Source organism: Barbus barbus (assembly GCF_936440315.1).
Source record: "Barbus barbus genome assembly, chromosome: 28".
Classification (NCBI taxonomy): Eukaryota; Metazoa; Chordata; class Actinopteri; order Cypriniformes; family Cyprinidae; genus Barbus; species Barbus barbus.
The window spans coordinates 10077714-10096540 of NC_136756.1; the positions used below are offsets into that span (position 1 = coordinate 10077714).

Genomic DNA, 18827 nt, shown 5'->3' on the forward strand with positions numbered 1-18827 from the left:
GTGCCATGTGTGAGAAGGCAAAACATCTGCATTTTAACAGCCTTACTTCATAGAGTCTGTCAGGACGGGACCAATGCCTTATCATTATCCCTACACAGGATGAGCCTTTGTGTGTGTGTGCGTGCTTTTCTGGGGCATTGAAACAGTTGAGATTTACCGTTTTCCGTTGCCCACTGAAGCTAAGCAGGGTTGAGCCTGGTCAGTGGATCGAAGATCTCCTGGGAAAACTAGGTTGCTCACCCTGTGGTCTGTGTGGGTCCTAACACCCCAGTATAGTGATGGGGACACTATACTATAAAGAGCACCTTCCTTCGGATGAGACGTTAAACTGAGGTCCTGACTCTCTGTGGACATTAAAAATCCCAGGATGTCCTTCGAAAAACAGTAGGGGTGTTACCAGATTTGCCCATTGGCCTCTGACCATCATGGCCTTCTAATCATCCCCATACACTGATTGGCTTCATCACTCTGTCTCCTCTCCACCAGTAAGCTGGTGTGTGGTGGGCCTTCTGGTGCACTATGGCTGCCGTGGCATCATCCAGGTGGATGCTGCACACTGGTGGTGGACGAGGAGATTCCCCCTTGTGTGTAAAGCGCTTTGAGTGCCTTGAAAAGCACTATATAAATGTAACAAATTATTATTTATTTTCGAATCCATTCATCCGATCTCCAGGTCTGGCTGTAGCACTTTTAGCGTAGCTTAGCATAGATCATTGAATCTGATTAGACCATTAGCATCTTGCTTAAAAATGACCAAAGAGTTTCGATATTTTTCCTATTTAAAACTTGACTCTTCTGTAGTTACATCGTGTACTAAGACTGACGAAAAATGTTGAAAAAGTTGTAAAAGAACTATGCTGCCGTACCATGGGTGCAGCAGGCACAATGATATTACGCAGCGCCGGAAAATAGTCCCCAACTAGGGACTATTTTCAGGTGCTGCGTATCATTGCGCCTGCTGCACCCATGGTACGGCAGCATAGTTCCTTGATTATTACGCCGGAATAAGAGTATAGTTAGCCATATCGGCCTAGAAAATCACAACTTTTCATCTTAGTACACGATGTAATTACAGAAGAGTCAAGTTTTAAATAGGAAAATTATCTTAACTCTTTGGTCATTTTTGAGTGAGATGCTAACGGTCTAATGAGATTCAATGAGCTATGCTAAGTTACGCTAAAAGTGCTACCGCCAGACCCGGAGATCAGCTGAATGGATTTGAAAACTCAACTGTTTAACTCTTGGAGAGCTGGAAAATGAGCCAATTTTCAAAAATAGTGGTGTTCCTTTAAGCTCAACAAATAGCTTGTGTAGTGAAAACATGATGGATTTTAGTGAAAACAGTAAAACTGGACGTGTCAGAGTAGTCCAGAGTAACCAGCTGGCTAGCAATAGCACAAGCTACGTTAAACATGACATAATTGTATAGAGAAGCAAAACAGGCAAGCCATAAATATCAAAAAGTTCAAAATTAAGAACCTTTGTTTGCATTTTAAATGTTTTTAATGAATGGAGGGTGTTGTTTTTATGTGCATTTCAAGTATATTACAAAATGCCCAGAATACTTGGAAATAGTTATATAGCCATATTTATTTGTTTATTATAAAAGGCCATGCTGCATTTAATGATATCATGATGCCATAACAAACATATTGTGGAAAACACTCATATGAAGTTAATTACTCATTTGTCACAAGGGAATGTTTAACCAGCAGTCATTTCTTCAGCTTAATGCAGATTAATTCATACTATATTTAATTAATGCATGTTTATATAACATTGTGATGTAATGTTTTGCCTGCTGTTTTTTAGTTATTGATTTGTTAGCTTTATAATAGGATGCATAACACACTCCACCTGCAGTATTATACACAGCAAACATTACAAAACAAACATTAATACTTGGTTTTTAAAAAAGGTGAATAATGAAATGGATACTATTTTCCAACAACATTCAACAAAATGATTAAAAGTACACTTGCTACAGATACAGTTTCGAAGTAAATGTGATACACCTCATACATCCTTACAGATGTTGACAAAAATATTTATGCTATAACTGTTGGTAGTCTTTAAAAACAGAAATGAAGACAAATGCCGTGGCATGAAAGGCCCCATTTTTTCCCTTAATCTCCAATTGTTAAGTGATCTGATTTTTTGTGATCAAGAGCTATGCACATTTCCACATGCATTTATTTTTCACAGCCCTGGTGCTTCTTCCATTGCAGTAGCCATTTTATTTCTTCTTTTTAGAAGAAGAGGATTGGATGCATCCTTGATCGGTTTGATCTTTATTTGTTCGTAGTCCACTCTTATTGTCGCTAAAGCATTATTCATCTCTTCCTGTGTAATTAAAAAGCATTTATGTTTGATACCGATGGTCATAGACACTATTGTTCAAAAGTTTGGGGTCGGTAAGATTTTTTCAGTTAAATATTAATACAATTTAAAATATGTATGTTCAAATATAATTTATTCCTGTGATGCAAAGATGAATTTTCAGCATCATTACTCCAGTCTTCAGTGTCCTTCAGAAATCATTCTAATATGCTGATTTGCTGCTCAAGAAATATGATGAAAACTATTGTGATTATTTATTTTTGTGGGAACAATGATATATGTTTTAGGATTCAACAGAGAAGTTTTTTTGTGGAAATCGAAATACTTTTTCTTTTTTTTATTTTCTTTTTTTTTTACTTACCCCAAACTTTTGAACGGTGCTGTATGATTAAATATTTGATTTATGCATATCTGAATACACGATACAGAGAACAGACCTTGACTTTATCCCAGACGTGACTCTCTTCCTTAAGAACTCGACTTGTGTGTAGATGTGTTGGAGGGACATTCGTTGACTTCTGCATACATCCCGAGAGAGAAACATGCTTAGAATTACATAGTCTTACTGAACATTAAATATGGAAATAAATATATAAGAGCAAAATGTAATTATGTGTATCATTGTTCCCTAATTTTACATAATTTATACTTGAATGCATATGCATGCAAAATGAATTCTCAAAAACAATTGCCATACTTAAATATGCTCCACAAGACCTTTGCTTATTTATTCAAAGATCACATTTTAAAATGCTCACATTGATCCAAGAATGGTTCATGAACTGTGAGATGGTCATTCTCTCTGTAGGATCTGTTTTCAGCAGCTGGCAAATGAGCTGCTTTGCTGTAAAGTGAAGAAAAAAGTCTTACCACATAATGTACGTAATGATATTTGGACAAAATGTGGCATTAGACGTGTTATATATTATAAAATGACCTTCCTCCGACACCTGTGACCATTCAGGGTTTGGAAATTCATACTGGCCATTCCGAATGCGTTTTTTCATTCCTGGTGAGAGCGGTAAACCGTGGTTTGAGTAAAATGGTGGATATCCACACAACCTAAGTGGATAAGTGTTGGTTGTGAATGGAAGTGCAATAAAATATGAAGCACTGATGTGATATTCCATAGCCATCAGATTGTTTTCACTCACAGGATGTACATGATGACTCCTAATGACCACATGTCACATGACTTATCATATTTCTCTGGACCAAACACCTCTGGGGCTGAAAAAGAAGGATTCGCTTTAGCTTCACTTTATTATGATAGCAAATGGAACTCAAAACTGAATTGTCTGCTTACCCACATAATAAGGTGTATAGCACGGGGTGGTCAAGCAGTTGTTGGATGTGGTCTCTTTGGCAAATCCAAAGTCTGTAAGCTTGATCAGGGCATCCGGTTGCTTTGAAGAGTACAGTAAATTCTCTGGCTGCAAATCAAGAGAAGATTGAAAATTAAATATAAGAAATGCATGGAAATAGCTTTATGACGTGTGTTATAAAAGTATGTCTTATATGTCGTTAACTATACTGGTAAATTTCACAAATAGTTACAAAGAAATGGCAAGTAAGACGTTGAATTAAATGTGAAAGTTGTAAAAGCAACTAGAACCTAATAGAAACTATTTTTTATGATCTTCTTTGACGTTTTCACACTAGGACTCAACAAGTAATGGTCTGCAATACTTATTGACTTCTAAATTAACTCTACATGTTGAGTTTTCCTCTTGGCTTCCAGCAGTGAGCGAGTATAAGATTACAGAATGACTGTTCTTCTATAAAAGTGCTGTAAAATGTATTCTCAGTTAGATCATTTACAAGTTTTAATGCAGTTATTAAATTGCCATGTTCAAAGTCAAAGAAACCTAATTGGCTACATTATAAAATGGAAACCACTGCAGGATCCAACAGTTACATAATAGGCCAATGGCCTCAGGAAAACAAGCTAATTTACAAAGTTACTGTATGGCTGTAATAAGTTGCGCCTTAATTATACTTCAACTTAGTGACCCTCAACCAGAGTTTAAACACCATCTCTAACCATTCAGCATAGTTTGTGTGTGTCTTTTTGTCTTTCTGTCACTTATCAAAAAGAACTTTGAGCAGGTTATGTTAAAAGTTCCCTATCATAAAATCATTTGGATAAACCTGATATAAAAACAGTAATATTGTCAAGCATTATTACAATTAAAAATAAATATTTACTATTTTAATATTAATACTTATTTTTAATAATAATATTAAAGATGTGTTTACAGTCACCTTAGCTCAGTTTATTGCATTCTTGCTGTATAAAATTAATAAAACAATCTTGCTGCCCCCAAACGTTTGAACATAGTGCTGATGCTTAATAATGGCTATATAGTAGCTCACCTTGAGGTCTCTGTGAGCAATGTTAAAACCATGCAGAAACTCCACAGCTTCTCCTATATTTCTCATTATTTCCGAGGCTTCTGCTCATCGTGTGGAAGGAAAAAACAAAAATAGAGAATTAGTAACTGTGATGTGTTCACTGTTTTCTCATGTTTGTGCGTATGTGTGTGTGTGTTTGTGACAAATGAGGAGATAAATTTGTATAATGACACAGGTATGACAGAGGTATTACAAGGTGAAGGTGACTTTTCAGGACATTGACCCATGTCCCCACTTTTCAAAACGCTTATAAATCATACAGAGTGAGGTTTTTTTTGGGAAAGTAGAAATGCACAGTCTCCTGTGAGGGCTAAGTTTAGGTGTAGGGCAATAGCACATACAGTTTGTACAGTATAAAAACCATTACACCTATGGGATGTAACGTGTGTGTGTGTGTGTGTGTGTGTGTGTGTGTGTGTGTGTGTTGTGAGGATCTGTACCTCTTTCTGTGAAAGCTTGATCACCATGTTCTTTAATGTGGCGAAAGAGTTCTCCCCCCTCCATACTGTTTAAGTAACAGATGTTTTGAGTCATTAATCTCATGCTTTTTTTGTCATAGACTTGTATTGGAAATGGATAAACACAATATATTTATAAAAATTAAAATGATAAAAATAGAAAACAATGTCCCAGTCATAAAAATAATCTGGTTTATTATAAATGGTATATTGGTTATTCTTTAATTGTGTTAACAAGTCTTACCACTCCATGATGAGAAGCAAACACTTTTTGCCTTGGTAGTAATTCTCAAAGACATCTTCGATTCCGACGATACAGGGGCAGATCGATGCCCTGCAGTGAAGCTCCACTTCCCGTCGAGCCTTAGGGGTGTCCCGCAACATCTGAAAGTGAGTGTCCAAGAGCATCAGACTTCAAATGAAAGCCTTATACACAGACAGTATCAATTAATAATATCATTGGTAAGCAATACCATTGTTTTTTTCAAATGTATTTTTAAATATGTGACCCTGGACCACAAAACCAGTCTTAAGTCACTGGGGTATATTTGTAGCAATAGCAAAAAAAAATAATAATTGTATGGGTCATAATTATCGATTTTTCTTTTTTGCCAAAAATCATTAGGATACTAAGTAAAGATCATGTTCCATGAAGATATTTTGTAAATTCCCTACTGTAAATATAATTTTTGATTAGTAATGTGCATTGCTAAAAACTTAATTTGTACAACTTTAAAGGCAATTTTCTCAATATTTAGATTTTTTTTGCACCCTCAGATTCCAGATTTTCAAATAGTTGTATCTCGGCCAAATAATGTCCGATCCTAATATGAATGGAAAGCTTATTTATTCAGCTTCCGTATGATGTATAAATCTCAATTTCGGAAAATTGAGCCTTATGACTGGTTTTGTTGTCCAGGGTCACGTATATTTCAAAATTTACCAAAGAAAATAAAAAATAAAAAATAAATATATATATATATATATATATATATTCATTAAAATATATATTTTTAAAACATTTAAAAAAATATTTTACCCTCCATATATTGAAAAAAACATTCACATTTGAAGAAAAATAACCAAGGAACATACTTTACAATGAATGAATGAATGAATATCTCTAGCCTATTCCATCCAAAATTTACCCTAAATGTATACACGTTTGTTGGAAATTAATTTTCTTGCCCCTAAAGTACATTCTAAAATATACTGTAAAATGTACTTTTTTTTTTTACTTGGTTTGTGTCATGTGGAATAGTTTCAAAGGCATTAAATAGGCAGATAATGAACGACAGAGAGTGCCAAGAAGGATATCCGAGTAAAACATTTTAAGATAATTGAGGCTATATATATATGGTTTCTCAAATTACCACACTGGCAGAGCTCCTGGAGAATGTCTAGGCAGTTTTTTGAGGAATTTACAAAGTCTATAGCTTAAGTGCTTAATGGATCCCATAAGTTCCTGCCAGAACTCATCAGACGTTAATAGCTCCAGTAACCCTATTATAATGGAAAAGGTTTTGAGGCACCTCAGTTCCTTGACTACAAGAATCGGGTGAAGTTTTTACAGCATGAAAATGTCCATTTATTTCCAGGAATACCTGACTGGTCCTACTTACCAAAGCTTTTTATTGATATGAAAATCTGGACTCAAACTGGACTATGTACAGTAGTATAAATATTGAATGTCAGAGAGAAATTAATTTAACCATCATACCATAAGACTTTATCATACACAAACATCATTAATAATAATTTTACATTTATTTTATTTGCTTTAAAAATTAGAAAATTAGTTTGGTAATGAAGCCTGCAAATAAGCATAGTTTCTCAAAAAGTATTTTAAAAGGATTAATAAAAATCAGTACCTTTAAGGCATAGTTTTTGCCACTTTTCTTCTGGAATATTTCCCAGACCTTGCCGTTGATGCCTATCCCGAGCACTTGTCCTGCAAGCTTATACTCATCAGTTATTACTTTCTTCTTTATCTTCAGTGTGGATTTCAGTGTCGGCTCTGGAGGCACAATGCTAATCTGATGCTGACTCTCTTGCTGCTCACTGGAAAGCACTGAATCATTTTGATTTTCTGTATCATCTAACATAGTGGTAGACCGTGTTCATCTCTGTCCGAGCAGAAGTGAAGACTTCTTTAGACCAGCTTAAAGGATTTTAAAAGGATCAATTAACAGGGCAGGTTTGAATATCTTTACCTGCACAAAAGGAGTCTTCACACAGACACAACACCTCTGATCTTTACTACACACGGAGATTCAAAGCAGCCAGAAATGCAGTTGATTTTAGACTATATGCACTTTGACTCATTTGCTGATAAAGTCTTCATATTTAGGTACTTAGTCAGTCAGTCAGTTTTGATAGTGGTCAGTCACTATTGATTTTCATTGCAAAACAGTGTCTCTGAAGAGTTAAGAAAGACATGATAATGACTAGCTAAATAATGACACGGTGTTCATTTTTGGAAAACAATTTCAATTCATTGTATGATTTTACAAAATTTTTTTTTTCGTTCACTACCAATAAATGAGTTTAATTACCGAATAATATTACTGACTGGTCTGGCGGTCACTTTAACAGACACCGGTATTTTCCAGTCGGACATGTTTCAGCGGCGCACCCGCATGCTGCTCAGAGCACAGCAGATGATTGAAGTACTCTAATAAAATATCTTTTACAAAATGACAGATTAGAGATCTGCGCTTAGGTGATTTATAGCGGCTTCTTGCAAATACCTCATCGGAACACTGAGATGTTTGCAAAAGCGTTTCGTGTGAAATCTAACACTGTTATCAAAGGATCTGACAGGTATTCAACCAGTTAGATTTTTATACTTGCAAAGTGAGTCTGATTGAGCTTTGAGTAAATCAACTGTCGAGAGTAGACAGCTCTGCTTCGTGCACATCGTTATTTCAGCAAACTAACAAATAACGTCAGACTTATCATTGAATTATATGTGCCTCACGTGGTGTTTATTATATTACAAGATACGGTGTGCGTTTGACTCATTCATGATCATCTACTGTATCTTCACATAAAGTGCCTTACAAAAGAACTGGCATGTTTCTGTGTGATTTTAAATCGTTTTATAGGGTCTTGATGAAATGACATTTCCCCTTTTAAAATATCTGTTAATACTTAGGAATATTAAGGGTTTCTAAACTCAAGATAAATGTTTAGTTGTTAAAAGAGACAAGATCCTTTCAAATAAAGACGCATGGTTTTCAGATATCAGTTGGTGTTTTTTTATTATTATTATTATTTTGATGCCTTGTCATTGTGGTCCTTTCTGTCTATACAGGAGAAAGCTGAGAGCAGACATCTCTGCTGCTTTCCCTTCTCTGTCAGCTGAGGGTCTAAATGAGCTGATCCCAAATAAAGAAGAGCTGAATATTGTGAAGATTTATGCACATAAGGGAGATGGAGTCGCTCTGTACGTCCTCCATAAAAATCCCATATTCTTTCAGCTGGACAAACAGCTGTTTCCAACAGGTAAGTCTGCAGGTAACCCTCAGTGGAAAATGTTTATTTAAATAATAAATTTGTGTCTGTTGTTCTCAGTGTATACACTATGGCGATATCCCACCATGTTACCGGCATTCGTCACGTGGCCGCCGGTCCTGCAGAAGTTAACTGGTGGAGCAGGTCAGCACTTGTTTGTTAGTATTCATCTGTGTGTCTCAGAAAACACATCTGAGTGATTTCTCTCCTGCAGATCTCATGTTGCCGGGTGTGGTGGTACCTGCTGATGGTCTTCCGGAGGTAAATCAAGGAGACTGCTGTGCCGTCACTCTTGTGATGAACAGGTAACGCTGCTCACCGCATTTCACTCTTACAGATCATTCATATTAGACTTGATACCACAGCAGGACAAAGATTGCAAATTTTGTTGTAACTTCAAAGACTTGGCAGTTTTTAGTGATGTCTCTTAACACTTTGAATTGTGTTGATCTGTGAATTTTATGTAATTTCCTAAACCTATTTCATCCTCCTCTTGTCATTATTATTTTTTACCTCTCTTTCTAAGATTGTATAAACAAAAGTGACAAAAATGTGAAATTTAAACAGGCCAAAAATTAAATGTAACCTTATAAAGCATACTGTGTCATATTTGATATGCATATTTCTAAAGCCTCTTAATGATCACACAATCTACTACATGCCTTCTGTTATCTGATTGATAGTTTATACTTTTTTAGCAAATATAAGACCTTTTAGAATAATTATAAAAATGTCTCTTTTCAGGTTGTGACTTTTTGTTATGAAATCTTACTGCGATTTACTCAAGAATAACTTTTTTTAAATGCTAATAATTAGTCAAAGCTTAACACTTACTCTTTTTTTTTTTTTTAATCATATGAGCCATAGGCCTGATATATTAGATACAATATCAAACAAAAACATATGCTTGGTTGTTGTTTTTGTATATTATCTAAAGGGTCAATAAACAGTTCCATTTCCAAAAGTTGGATTTTTCTGACTATGATTTCATGTGTCAGACTATACAGGCTTAAAAAATTCCTATGGTTCCAATAAACATTTATAGATTTTTGATTTCTTCCCCTTTTTTATTAATTAAGGAGCATGTTTATTCAAATAGATTATGGCTTTATTAGACTAAAACAAACAAACAATGACAATGTTTACTTGCACACCCATATGCTGAAACCTGCCAAAACAGCTTTTTGTAAATAATTGTATAAGTGACCTCAAAACATTATTATCCATGTGTCCAACTCTTAAGTAATCCTTAAGTATTGCATAACATGACATGACCATGCACATTGTCAGCTTAAGCTCAATTATGTTACACACAAATGTGCTATTTTTTGTAATTGGCAATATAGCTTTTGTAGTTAAAAGTACTCTTCATTATTATAAATGCTTATAAATAAAGTTCTCGTATGGGTAACATGCATAAAAAGTATTGGTTAATTGAAGGGCACCAGTGGCTGTTGGCACAGCAGCTGTGTCGAGCGCTGAGATGAGGAACAGTGGAATGAAGGGGAAAGGAGTGAATATTGTACACGCATACATGGACCAGCTGTGGTGAGCTTTACATTGCAGCATTATTCCGTCTTCACGGTCATTTAAACTTCATTCCCACCACATTATACATCACATTGCATTCACTTTCTACAGACATCTTCCTTAAATTCTCCTCAGGGCGTTTGGTGATAAGTCACATCCTCCAGTTATGCCGGTCACAAACTCTCCAGCACAGGTGGAGGGAGAGGAATGCGAGGAGGAAGAGCAGGAGGTGAAGGACAGCTCTGATCCAGCTCCAGTGGAAACATCTTGTCAGAGCATGCAGGAGCTGAGGCTGGATGAACATGAGCTGTTGAAGGAGGAAGAACCACTTGAGGATAAAGAGGGAGAAAACACTGACGGAGAAGACGGAGACTCTAGATCTCCACAGGGTGAAATGTCTTTGACTTCCTGTCACATGTCCTTTTTGTAGCTGTTTGCTGTATGTTGACTTTTATGTCTCTCTCATTACAGAGCAGATGGATGAGTTACTACTTCAATGTTTCCTCCATGCACTTAAGACTAAAGTCAAAAAGTCAGATCTGCCACTACTGACCAGCACCTTCCAGCGCAACCACATGGTGTCCTGCTGGTAATATCTCCTCGATAATTACCTTTAAACTTCGTTTAACCTTTTTTGGGAATACTATGATAAATTTATCATCATGACAGTAAGGACATTTATAATCTTTATTATGTAACAAAACATTTTTCCCCACAGTCCTAAAGGAAAGTACCTAGATATCAAGAAAACCAGTTATAAAAAGGTACTAACTGTTCACAGATTGTGAGATTTTAGTCCATGTCAGTGTAGCCTTTCCATCTCTGTTTTAGTTGGTCACTATGTTTCTTTCTTCCATTCCAGCTTTCTAAGTTTCTGCAGTGCATGCAGAAAGATCACAGGCTGATTCAGGTGAAGGAGCTGAGTAAAGGTGTGGAGAGCATTGTGGAAGTTGACTGGAGAAACCCTGAGTACGCAGTCACACAATTTCACTATTGACATCTCATTCATAACGTTTTAATAGAATTTAAATGGTCAGAACACATAATAAAAGAAATATCTTTAGGTTTTTTTTATGCACTACTTTTTCAGGTTATGTTCTTTCAGCATACCAGAGGACTTTGAGTCGGAGAAAGAGTCTGAGGAGGGGGGTGGAGCTTCTGAGGGCCCATACCAGCCCCCTGAAATCACACCACTATATGGGGTCACTGCACGCCTGGAGCCTCTCTTTCAGGACGCACACAAAAAGTTAATGAGTGGAAACCTTTTGTTGCATTTTTAGGTGTATTATTAACTGGGTGGAAACATGCTCTGGCTTTGGGGAAGTCGTGGCCTAATGGTTAGAGAGTCAGACTCGTAATCCAAAGGTTGCGGGTCCGAGTCTCGGGCCAGCAGGAATTGTAGGTGGGGGGAGTGAATGTCCAGCGCTCTCTCCACCCTCAATACCACGACTGAGGTGCCCTTGAGCAAGGCACCGAACCCCCAACTGCTCCCCGGGCACGTGTGTTCACGGTGTGTGTGTGTTCACTGCTGTGTGTGTGCATGTTGGATGGGTTAAATGCAGAGCACGAATTCCGAGTATGGGTCACCATACTTGGCTGTATGTCACTTCACTTATTGAGAGTGCTTTGAGCATGTGACTTTGTGTTTCAGAAAGGGGACGCCTCTAAAGGCCATTGAAGTGAGGAATATCATCACAGAATATGTGAAGAAAAATGAACTCGTCCATGAAACCAATAAAAAGTGAGTTTATAATTACATTAGTCCACTTTTTATTTACACTTTCATTCTTTCTATGTTTTATGTTCTTATGCTCACCAATGCTGCATTTGTATCAAAAATCCAGGAAAAGTGTGTTACGTGTGATTACAATTTAACACAACAGTTTTCTATTTGAATATATTTTTAAATGTAATTTATTCCTGTGAGTTAAAGCTGAATTTTCAGCATCATTTCTCCAGTCTTCAGTGTCACATGATCCTTCAGAATTCATTTTAATATGCTGATATGCTGCTCAAAAAACATTTATCAATGTTACAAACAGTAATTCATTTATTCTGTATTCTTTGATGAATAGAAAGTTCAAAAGAAGAGCATTTATTTAAAATATTAACTTTTGTAACATTATAAATGTCTGCCATGTTTGATCAATTTATTGCATCCTTGCTTAGTAAAACTCTTAATTCCTTTCTTACAGACCCCAAACTTTGAACAGTAGTGTATGTTATGTCTGTATGGATCTATGCATGGTTTCACATGGATTTAACCGATCTCCTCTCTTCTCTTGTTCATCAGTTATGTTAACATTGACCCCACACTTTGTGACTGTTTGCTGGAGAAGTCTGAATACCAGGAAGTAGAGAAGCTGAAATGGGATGACCTCTTTAGCAGGTAACTCTACACCGGCCTGTTCTTCTTTTTTGTTTAATTTCTGTTAGAATCACATAATTGTCTTATTTCAAACCAATTTCTTAAACAGGAACAGTATTAACCCTGTGGAAATAATGTCTGTTTCCGGACTGTATATAATTGGCAGCTGTTTAAATTGTAGTTTACAGTCCAGCTGTGTGTGTAATCACTAACATCTGGTTTAGAAATTAAGTAACTAGCTTTTTACATTTTCTGATAAAACACATTTTTAATTTTAATATCTGCTTTTGTGTATTTTTTTTTTCTTTTTCATTTTTGATCATGTGCAGACATTATTGGGCCTCATTCATGAAACATTCGTAAATATAGGAGTAAATTCGGAGTCATTTGCGCGTAAAACGGACCTTCCCGAAAACTCCCCTCCGGATTCACAAATGCTTCGTAAACGCTTTGGTTGCTATGATTAGGAATATCCACGGCAGTAACGTATTACTAGTATCTCATTTTGATGAATATTACTGAATATAAAAATGCAGTAACCAGTAATATTAACTTCTCTATGTGGTATTTGTCCCGCCCCTCTTCCATTGATTGGACGGCTGGGTAAAAAGTGACAGTGACAAGCGCTGCGTTCTACCCAAAGCTAAACCAGAGCTAAACAGTTTATCAACTCTCAGCTGCAAAAAAATAAAACCACAACAGAGCAAACAAACTTGTAGAATATTATAATAGCAGTGCATCAAAATTCAGTGTCATCAGTTTGCCAAAAAGAACAGAGAACATTTTACGCACCATTTACACGTGGTAGGGAGCAGGTGTACATTTCTTTCGTACCAACTAACGTTTTGAAAATACGAACATTTTCATGAATTCGTAAGTTTACGCCAGAATGGCTTTACGAACGATTTACACACAAATTCTTTCTGCTCGTGTTTCATGAATGAGGCCCATTGATCTGAACACATGTGAGTATTGTCTCTCTGTGTCCTCAGGACTCTCATCAGAATGCAGGCCTGCCATGAGGTGCTGTTTCCAGGTCAGCGTCCTGTGGTTAAGAAAGGACAGATGGAGCCCATAGACATTACAGTTGCCTCCAGAGGCTCCAATAAGAAGGTATGAAGGTGTCCTAAGTCTATGACTATATATAGTGGCCCCAATAAGTATTTGGATGCTTATGCCCCAAGTCTATGAATAGAATTTATTATAGAACATTATATTAAAGTCTCAGAACTTCACGTTTTTTGTGCCATTTTGAATTTTAATGACATTTGACTTTTAAAGATATGTATAAGATTATTATCAGTTTATGTTTTTGAAAGAGGTCTCTTATGCTCACTAAGGCTGTATTTATTTAATAAAAAGTACAGTAAAAGCAGTAATGTTATGAAATATTATTACAATTTAAGAGCATTTTTCTTTTTAAATATATTTTCAAATTTAATTTATTCCTGTGATGCAAAGCTGAATTTTCAATATCATTACTCCAGTCTTCAGTGTCACATGATCCTTCAGAAGTTATTCTAATATGCTGATTTGCAGCTCACGAAAGGTGAAAACACAAAAAATTATTTTATTATTAGAGACAGACTGCCTTGCGTGTTTAATGTGTAAAAAAAAAAAAAAAAACGTTTTTGTCACATTCATTGTCCCATTTATTAAGGTTACAATGATTAAGAATCTGGAGGCGTTTGGTTTGGATCCAGCTGTGGTAGCAAACACACTGCAGCATCAGGTTCAGGCCAGCTGTATCCTCCAAGATTCCCCAGGAGCCAAAAACAGAGTCCTGGTGCAGATCCAGGGAAACCAGGCTCAACAAGTTGGCAAACTGCTGCTAGGTACCATATAGTCCAATGCCATATGATTGCTTGTATCTCTGCCTGCAACCTTTTGCTTTTATGTGAGTGCATTTTTTCTCCTCTATTACAGATCGGTATCAGATCCCACGGAAATATGTACAAGGTCTTGACAAAGCTCCTAAACCAGGCAAGAAGAAATAGCAGACAACACGAGCCAAATGTTACTGTAATATTTCAAATAATGTCCAGCCCAACCATCATCATTTGGGCAATAAAATAAATCTGATTTAATTCTGAGCAACCTCTTAAATTAATCTCATACTTGACAATGTCTCCTCAACAGAGCACGGTATATCTACATGCCGCAGTAACTGCTCATTCAGAGCTCGAGTCCCTTAAGCACTAGTTTGCTCTTCTGATCCAACTGATAGAATGACTCCAGAATGACTGTCATCTTTTATAATTATGTATTTGCTAGGTAGAAAAGTATACACTGTCGCAAGCAGTGAATTACAGCTAAACTTTAAGGAATGTTTGACCAGGAATCAACTTGTTTTGGAAGAACACAATGGTTTCAAAAACATGAAGCAGGACTGTGTGTTATGTTCATGAATTCTAATGAAACCCCCATTAGAAATTGGGGCTACAAAATTTTCCTTTTTGGATATTAGTAATAAAAACCAGTGCTATTTTAAAATCATTGAGATGCTGTTATAGTTTTATTTTTTTATTTTCATTTTTATGTTATGGTAATTAACCGTTAATTAAAAGTCTCTGCCATTTTTATTAGTTTTTTTCTTTCTTAACAATTTATAATTTTTTTTTTTCAGTTTTAGTTTTATTTATCCAGTTTCACTTTTATCAAAGTTAATTGTGACTGTCACAGTTCTAAGTTTTTTCTCTCAAATAAAAGTTTGCATCTTGCAATTCTAAGTTTACGTTTTGAAATCCTCTTTTTTTTAATTAGTTTTTTAGTTACTTCCATGTTATTGCAACTTTTTTCTCACAAATGTGAATTTAGATCTTACAATTCAGACTTTTCGTCACAGAATTTCAAGTTTTATATCTCATCCCACAATTTTTAGCTTATATATCAATTCTGAGAAGTCATAATTGCAAGTGATAAATTAAGAATTACAGGGAAAAAAGTCAGAATTGTGATTTGTCTCATTACCTTTAAGATTTTTATTCCACAATTATTATTCCACCATTATTTGGATTTTATTAGAGAAAAAAAACAGCCTTCAGTCAGCACTAAGTTGAATTATTAGATTTCCGTTGGCCTACAGAAGCTCAGCCTCTTATGTTCCTCTGTTGTGGCATTGGTTAGTAGTCTATTAAATTATTTAGATTTATTACAATTAAATAAAAAGTAAAAGTTAAGCATCATGACTTGCTTATCTCGTTTAATATAACTTGGTAATCCCGATATTAAAATACAGTTAGTATAGTAAATAATGTAATATTTCTCAGAAGAGATTATGTATGAGAGAGTTAATGGAAACAGATGCAGTGTTTTGACAGATGTGGATTAATGAAGCTCTTATGAATGAGTCACGTGACACATTGACAGAACGTTTACCCTGAAACATAAGTGTAGAATAACGGCCACAGTCAGGGACAGCAGCGAATACTGTGTCCCTCTAGTGTTCAAATGAAACCTACACCATGGGCTTGTATAAGTGTAGGACGGTGTGATGAAGGACCTGAATGGGCCAGCGGACCTTGGATTGAAAGCACCTCCAAGAAAATGGGCACCAGGGTGACCAGAAGTGATTTTATTAGTGACTAGTGGATACTAGTGGATGTAGTGCCACCTTGTGGACAGAGGGAGAACTGGCATAAAGCAAGCCTGATCATGGTGCTGTTCTCAAGGAGGCTTCTGGACTTTGAGATAAGATAGTTGTTTATGTTTTGAACAAATGGTATAGTTCATTATTTATAATGCAGAGTCAGCAGGTTTTGTATTTGATTTTGGACATGTTAAAAAACACGTGACCACATATTTGAGTAGGCCTATATTTCGTTATTCTAGAAATGATATCTTACAAGTAAATACATTTTATAATTGTATGCTACATGTATTTCATTGTTTTCCAGTTATGCATTCTATAATTCACATTCTATACATATAAAGATTTAGAGTGAACTGCAATGTGGTTTCTTCTCAGTTTTGCGGAGGGACATGCAAGGATGCTGTGATACAGAGAAAGAGTGTTTGTATAGCCTAGTATGCAGTTACTGGAGAGGAGGCATGTACAGTAGCAGTATCGACAGAGCCTGATTATGCAGATCCTCTTAGCTTTCTGGATTTCATGATCTTGGGGTTGGCTTAACAGAACATTGCAAAGCAAACTTAGATGTATCTGTTATAACCACTCACCAGAGCGAACAGGTAAGACACACAGAGTAAACTGCAATTATCATTGAGCTCCCTTGAGGAAAAGAAGCACACTTATTATGGAAATAGGCCTACTTTAAACGAATAGTCGGTAACACTTTACAATAAGGTTCATTGGTTAACATGAACTAAGAATGAACAATACAATTCTAAAGCATTTATTCATCTTAGTTGATGTTAATTTCAGCATTTACTAATTCGCTGTGAACAAACATGAACAACTATTTTTATTAAGTAAATCTTTATATGTAATTTCATGATTACTTCTACTGTCTTGCAATGATGACGTTGCAATTTAGTACATTTAAAATATATTAATTTTAAAAGTAAAATAGCATGAGAATTTAAATTATAATCAAGTACTTTTCCTGTGTCAAAATAAAATTAAATAGGTGTACTTCTTTAAACACGATTAAAGATTATTCAAATACAATGATTTAAAATGTACTTTAAGGTAATGCTTTTATTTTGATAATATTACAGAATACAACATTTAATTCAGAGCAAATCTGTTTTTGCAAGACCTGAGGCTTCCATGGTGCTGCATGTTGAGAACACCCTCATCTGTCGTGTGACTGAACTCTTCCCTTCACTTGTCCTGATAATCTAAGAACAACAAGAATGTGACACCGAATATCAATCTAAGTGAGTACCACCCAAAGAGAGACAGCACCTTCTACATCTTCTCCACTCAGAAGTTCTCGCCAGAAGAGGGAGACATTTACTGCTGCACTGTGTACCATACAGCTCTCCGGAGCAAAACCATGGGGTGAGGCACTGCTTTTTTCAGATTCAGTGGATTTCAGATTTATATTCTGGGACATATGAATGACATCAATAGTAAATATCACAATCCTGTTCTTGTGTTTTTCAGAAGTGCATGTTGATGCTCTCAGTGTTGGTCCATAGTGTTTTGTGAGTTAGTCTTACTCTGGTACTTTCTTCCTCATTAAAGAAAACAACTGCATCTAATGTTCCAAATGTTGGAATAGACCGAATGTTTGCTTGTGTATACAAGCAGTTTTTATATTTCAATATTTTCTTTACATTTCTGCTGACTTTTCTTATACTCATAATTGTAAATCAAATTCAGCTGTTTTTACTTGCAGCAAATTTCTTAATGTGTAAGTATTTGTACTGACATAAAACTGTACAGTTTTAAGAATGTCATAAATAAATAAAACAAAAAATCTTCATATCAAGACTTTTTCATTCTAAATGCATTGCTATTATGAGTTCAAGAAAAGGACATCCTTCCTGCAGCAACCACATGTGTGCATCTGTTATGAAGTTTACCAAGTGTAGTGTTGCCACAGGCACTAATCTATCAGCAAGGATCATTTCTGGCATGGGTCCTCTGTGACTCCCTAAGAAGCTTAGCCCAAAACATTGACTCTTGGAATGGTTTCGCTTGTAATCCGCGTCATCAGATATTCCTGACCATGAAAAGAGATCAAGGCTTTGTTTTGCCCGTGGGATATAAACCAATGCATGGACAAACTCAAGCCAGCAGGTGAAACAAAATCCAGTCAAGCTTTTTTTTTTTTTTTTTTTCTAGCCTAATCGGAAAACTACACACTATCTCTGATATACATTCAATTGAATGCATTAGCAAAAACTATTGGCGTATACATATGTGTAGATATCTCTCGCGGCATTTAATTGAATTGAATCCACATGATTTTGATCAATTAATGACTTGAGATTTTCTCAACTGTATGAACCACACAGGATCATCATTCAGAACATTAACCAGCAGGTGGCAACCTTTAAAAAGTATTATATGACCATGGCTAGAGGCTGATCAAAGCACTCAGCACACAAAGAGGATATGGAACAGACAGCCTGCTAGTGCAGGATTTGTATAAGTCCCAGTACAGCCTATAAGTAATATGAACAAGTAAAGGGATCAGATATAAACTTCAAGGCTGTGAGTTGATCTCATACTGTACCTGAGTTCAAGGCTATCAAGCATTCTGTAAAAGTATTATAGGAGACAAATC

The 18827-nt window shown here is 35.9% G+C and overlaps 2 protein-coding genes across 7 annotated transcripts in view; one reads left to right on the plus strand and one right to left on the minus strand.

Moving 5' to 3' along the window:
- Positions 1–1487: 1487 nt before the first annotated feature.
- The window catches only part of LOC306848491 (MAP kinase-activated protein kinase 2-like), a 458467-nt gene continuing 441127 nt past the window's right edge, over positions 1488–18827 (minus strand). For 2 of the 4 annotated variants that reach the window (XM_079383075.1, XM_079383076.1), the window contains 9 exons: positions 5458–5597; positions 5196–5260; positions 4717–4796; positions 3647–3773; positions 3495–3570; positions 3278–3402; positions 3099–3184; positions 2778–2858; positions 1571–2343 (listed from right to left, as the gene is read on the minus strand). In XM_079383075.1, the coding sequence (XP_079239201.1) occupies positions 2200–2343; positions 2778–2858; positions 3099–3184; positions 3278–3402; positions 3495–3570; positions 3647–3773; positions 4717–4796; positions 5196–5260; positions 5458–5597 (924 nt within the window). In that variant the 3' untranslated portion in view covers positions 1571–2199. Of the gene's footprint in view, positions 2344–2777; positions 2859–3098; positions 3185–3277; positions 3403–3494; positions 3571–3646; positions 3774–4716; positions 4797–5195; positions 5261–5457; positions 5598–7084; positions 7634–18827 lie in introns of those variants that run through there. The other 2 variants (XM_079383073.1, XM_079383074.1) reach the window with 2 other exon arrangements.
- LOC306847823 (eukaryotic translation initiation factor 2D-like) lies at positions 7824–18024 on the plus strand. 3 transcript variants are annotated; one of them, XR_013782187.1, is made up of 18 exons: positions 7824–8036; positions 8530–8720; positions 8790–8873; positions 8944–9034; positions 10170–10277; positions 10395–10648; positions 10731–10848; positions 10978–11023; positions 11122–11228; positions 11350–11505; positions 11911–12000; positions 12553–12648; positions 13620–13740; positions 14288–14462; positions 14554–14610; positions 16595–16818; positions 17308–17593; positions 17699–18024. XR_013782187.1 is itself a non-coding variant. In XM_079382004.1 (16 exons), exons 1-16 carry the CDS (start codon positions 7981–7983, stop codon positions 14820–14822), a joined length of 1806 nt encoding a protein of 601 aa, XP_079238130.1. In that variant the 5' UTR covers positions 7824–7980; the 3' UTR covers positions 14823–16575. The 3 variants fall into 3 exon arrangements, 1 of the variants encoding a protein (XP_079238130.1); XR_013782188.1 differs by having other exon boundaries at positions 17347–17593; positions 17699–17995; XM_079382004.1 differs by lacking the exons at positions 16595–16818; positions 17308–17593; positions 17699–18024 and adding an exon at positions 14767–16575.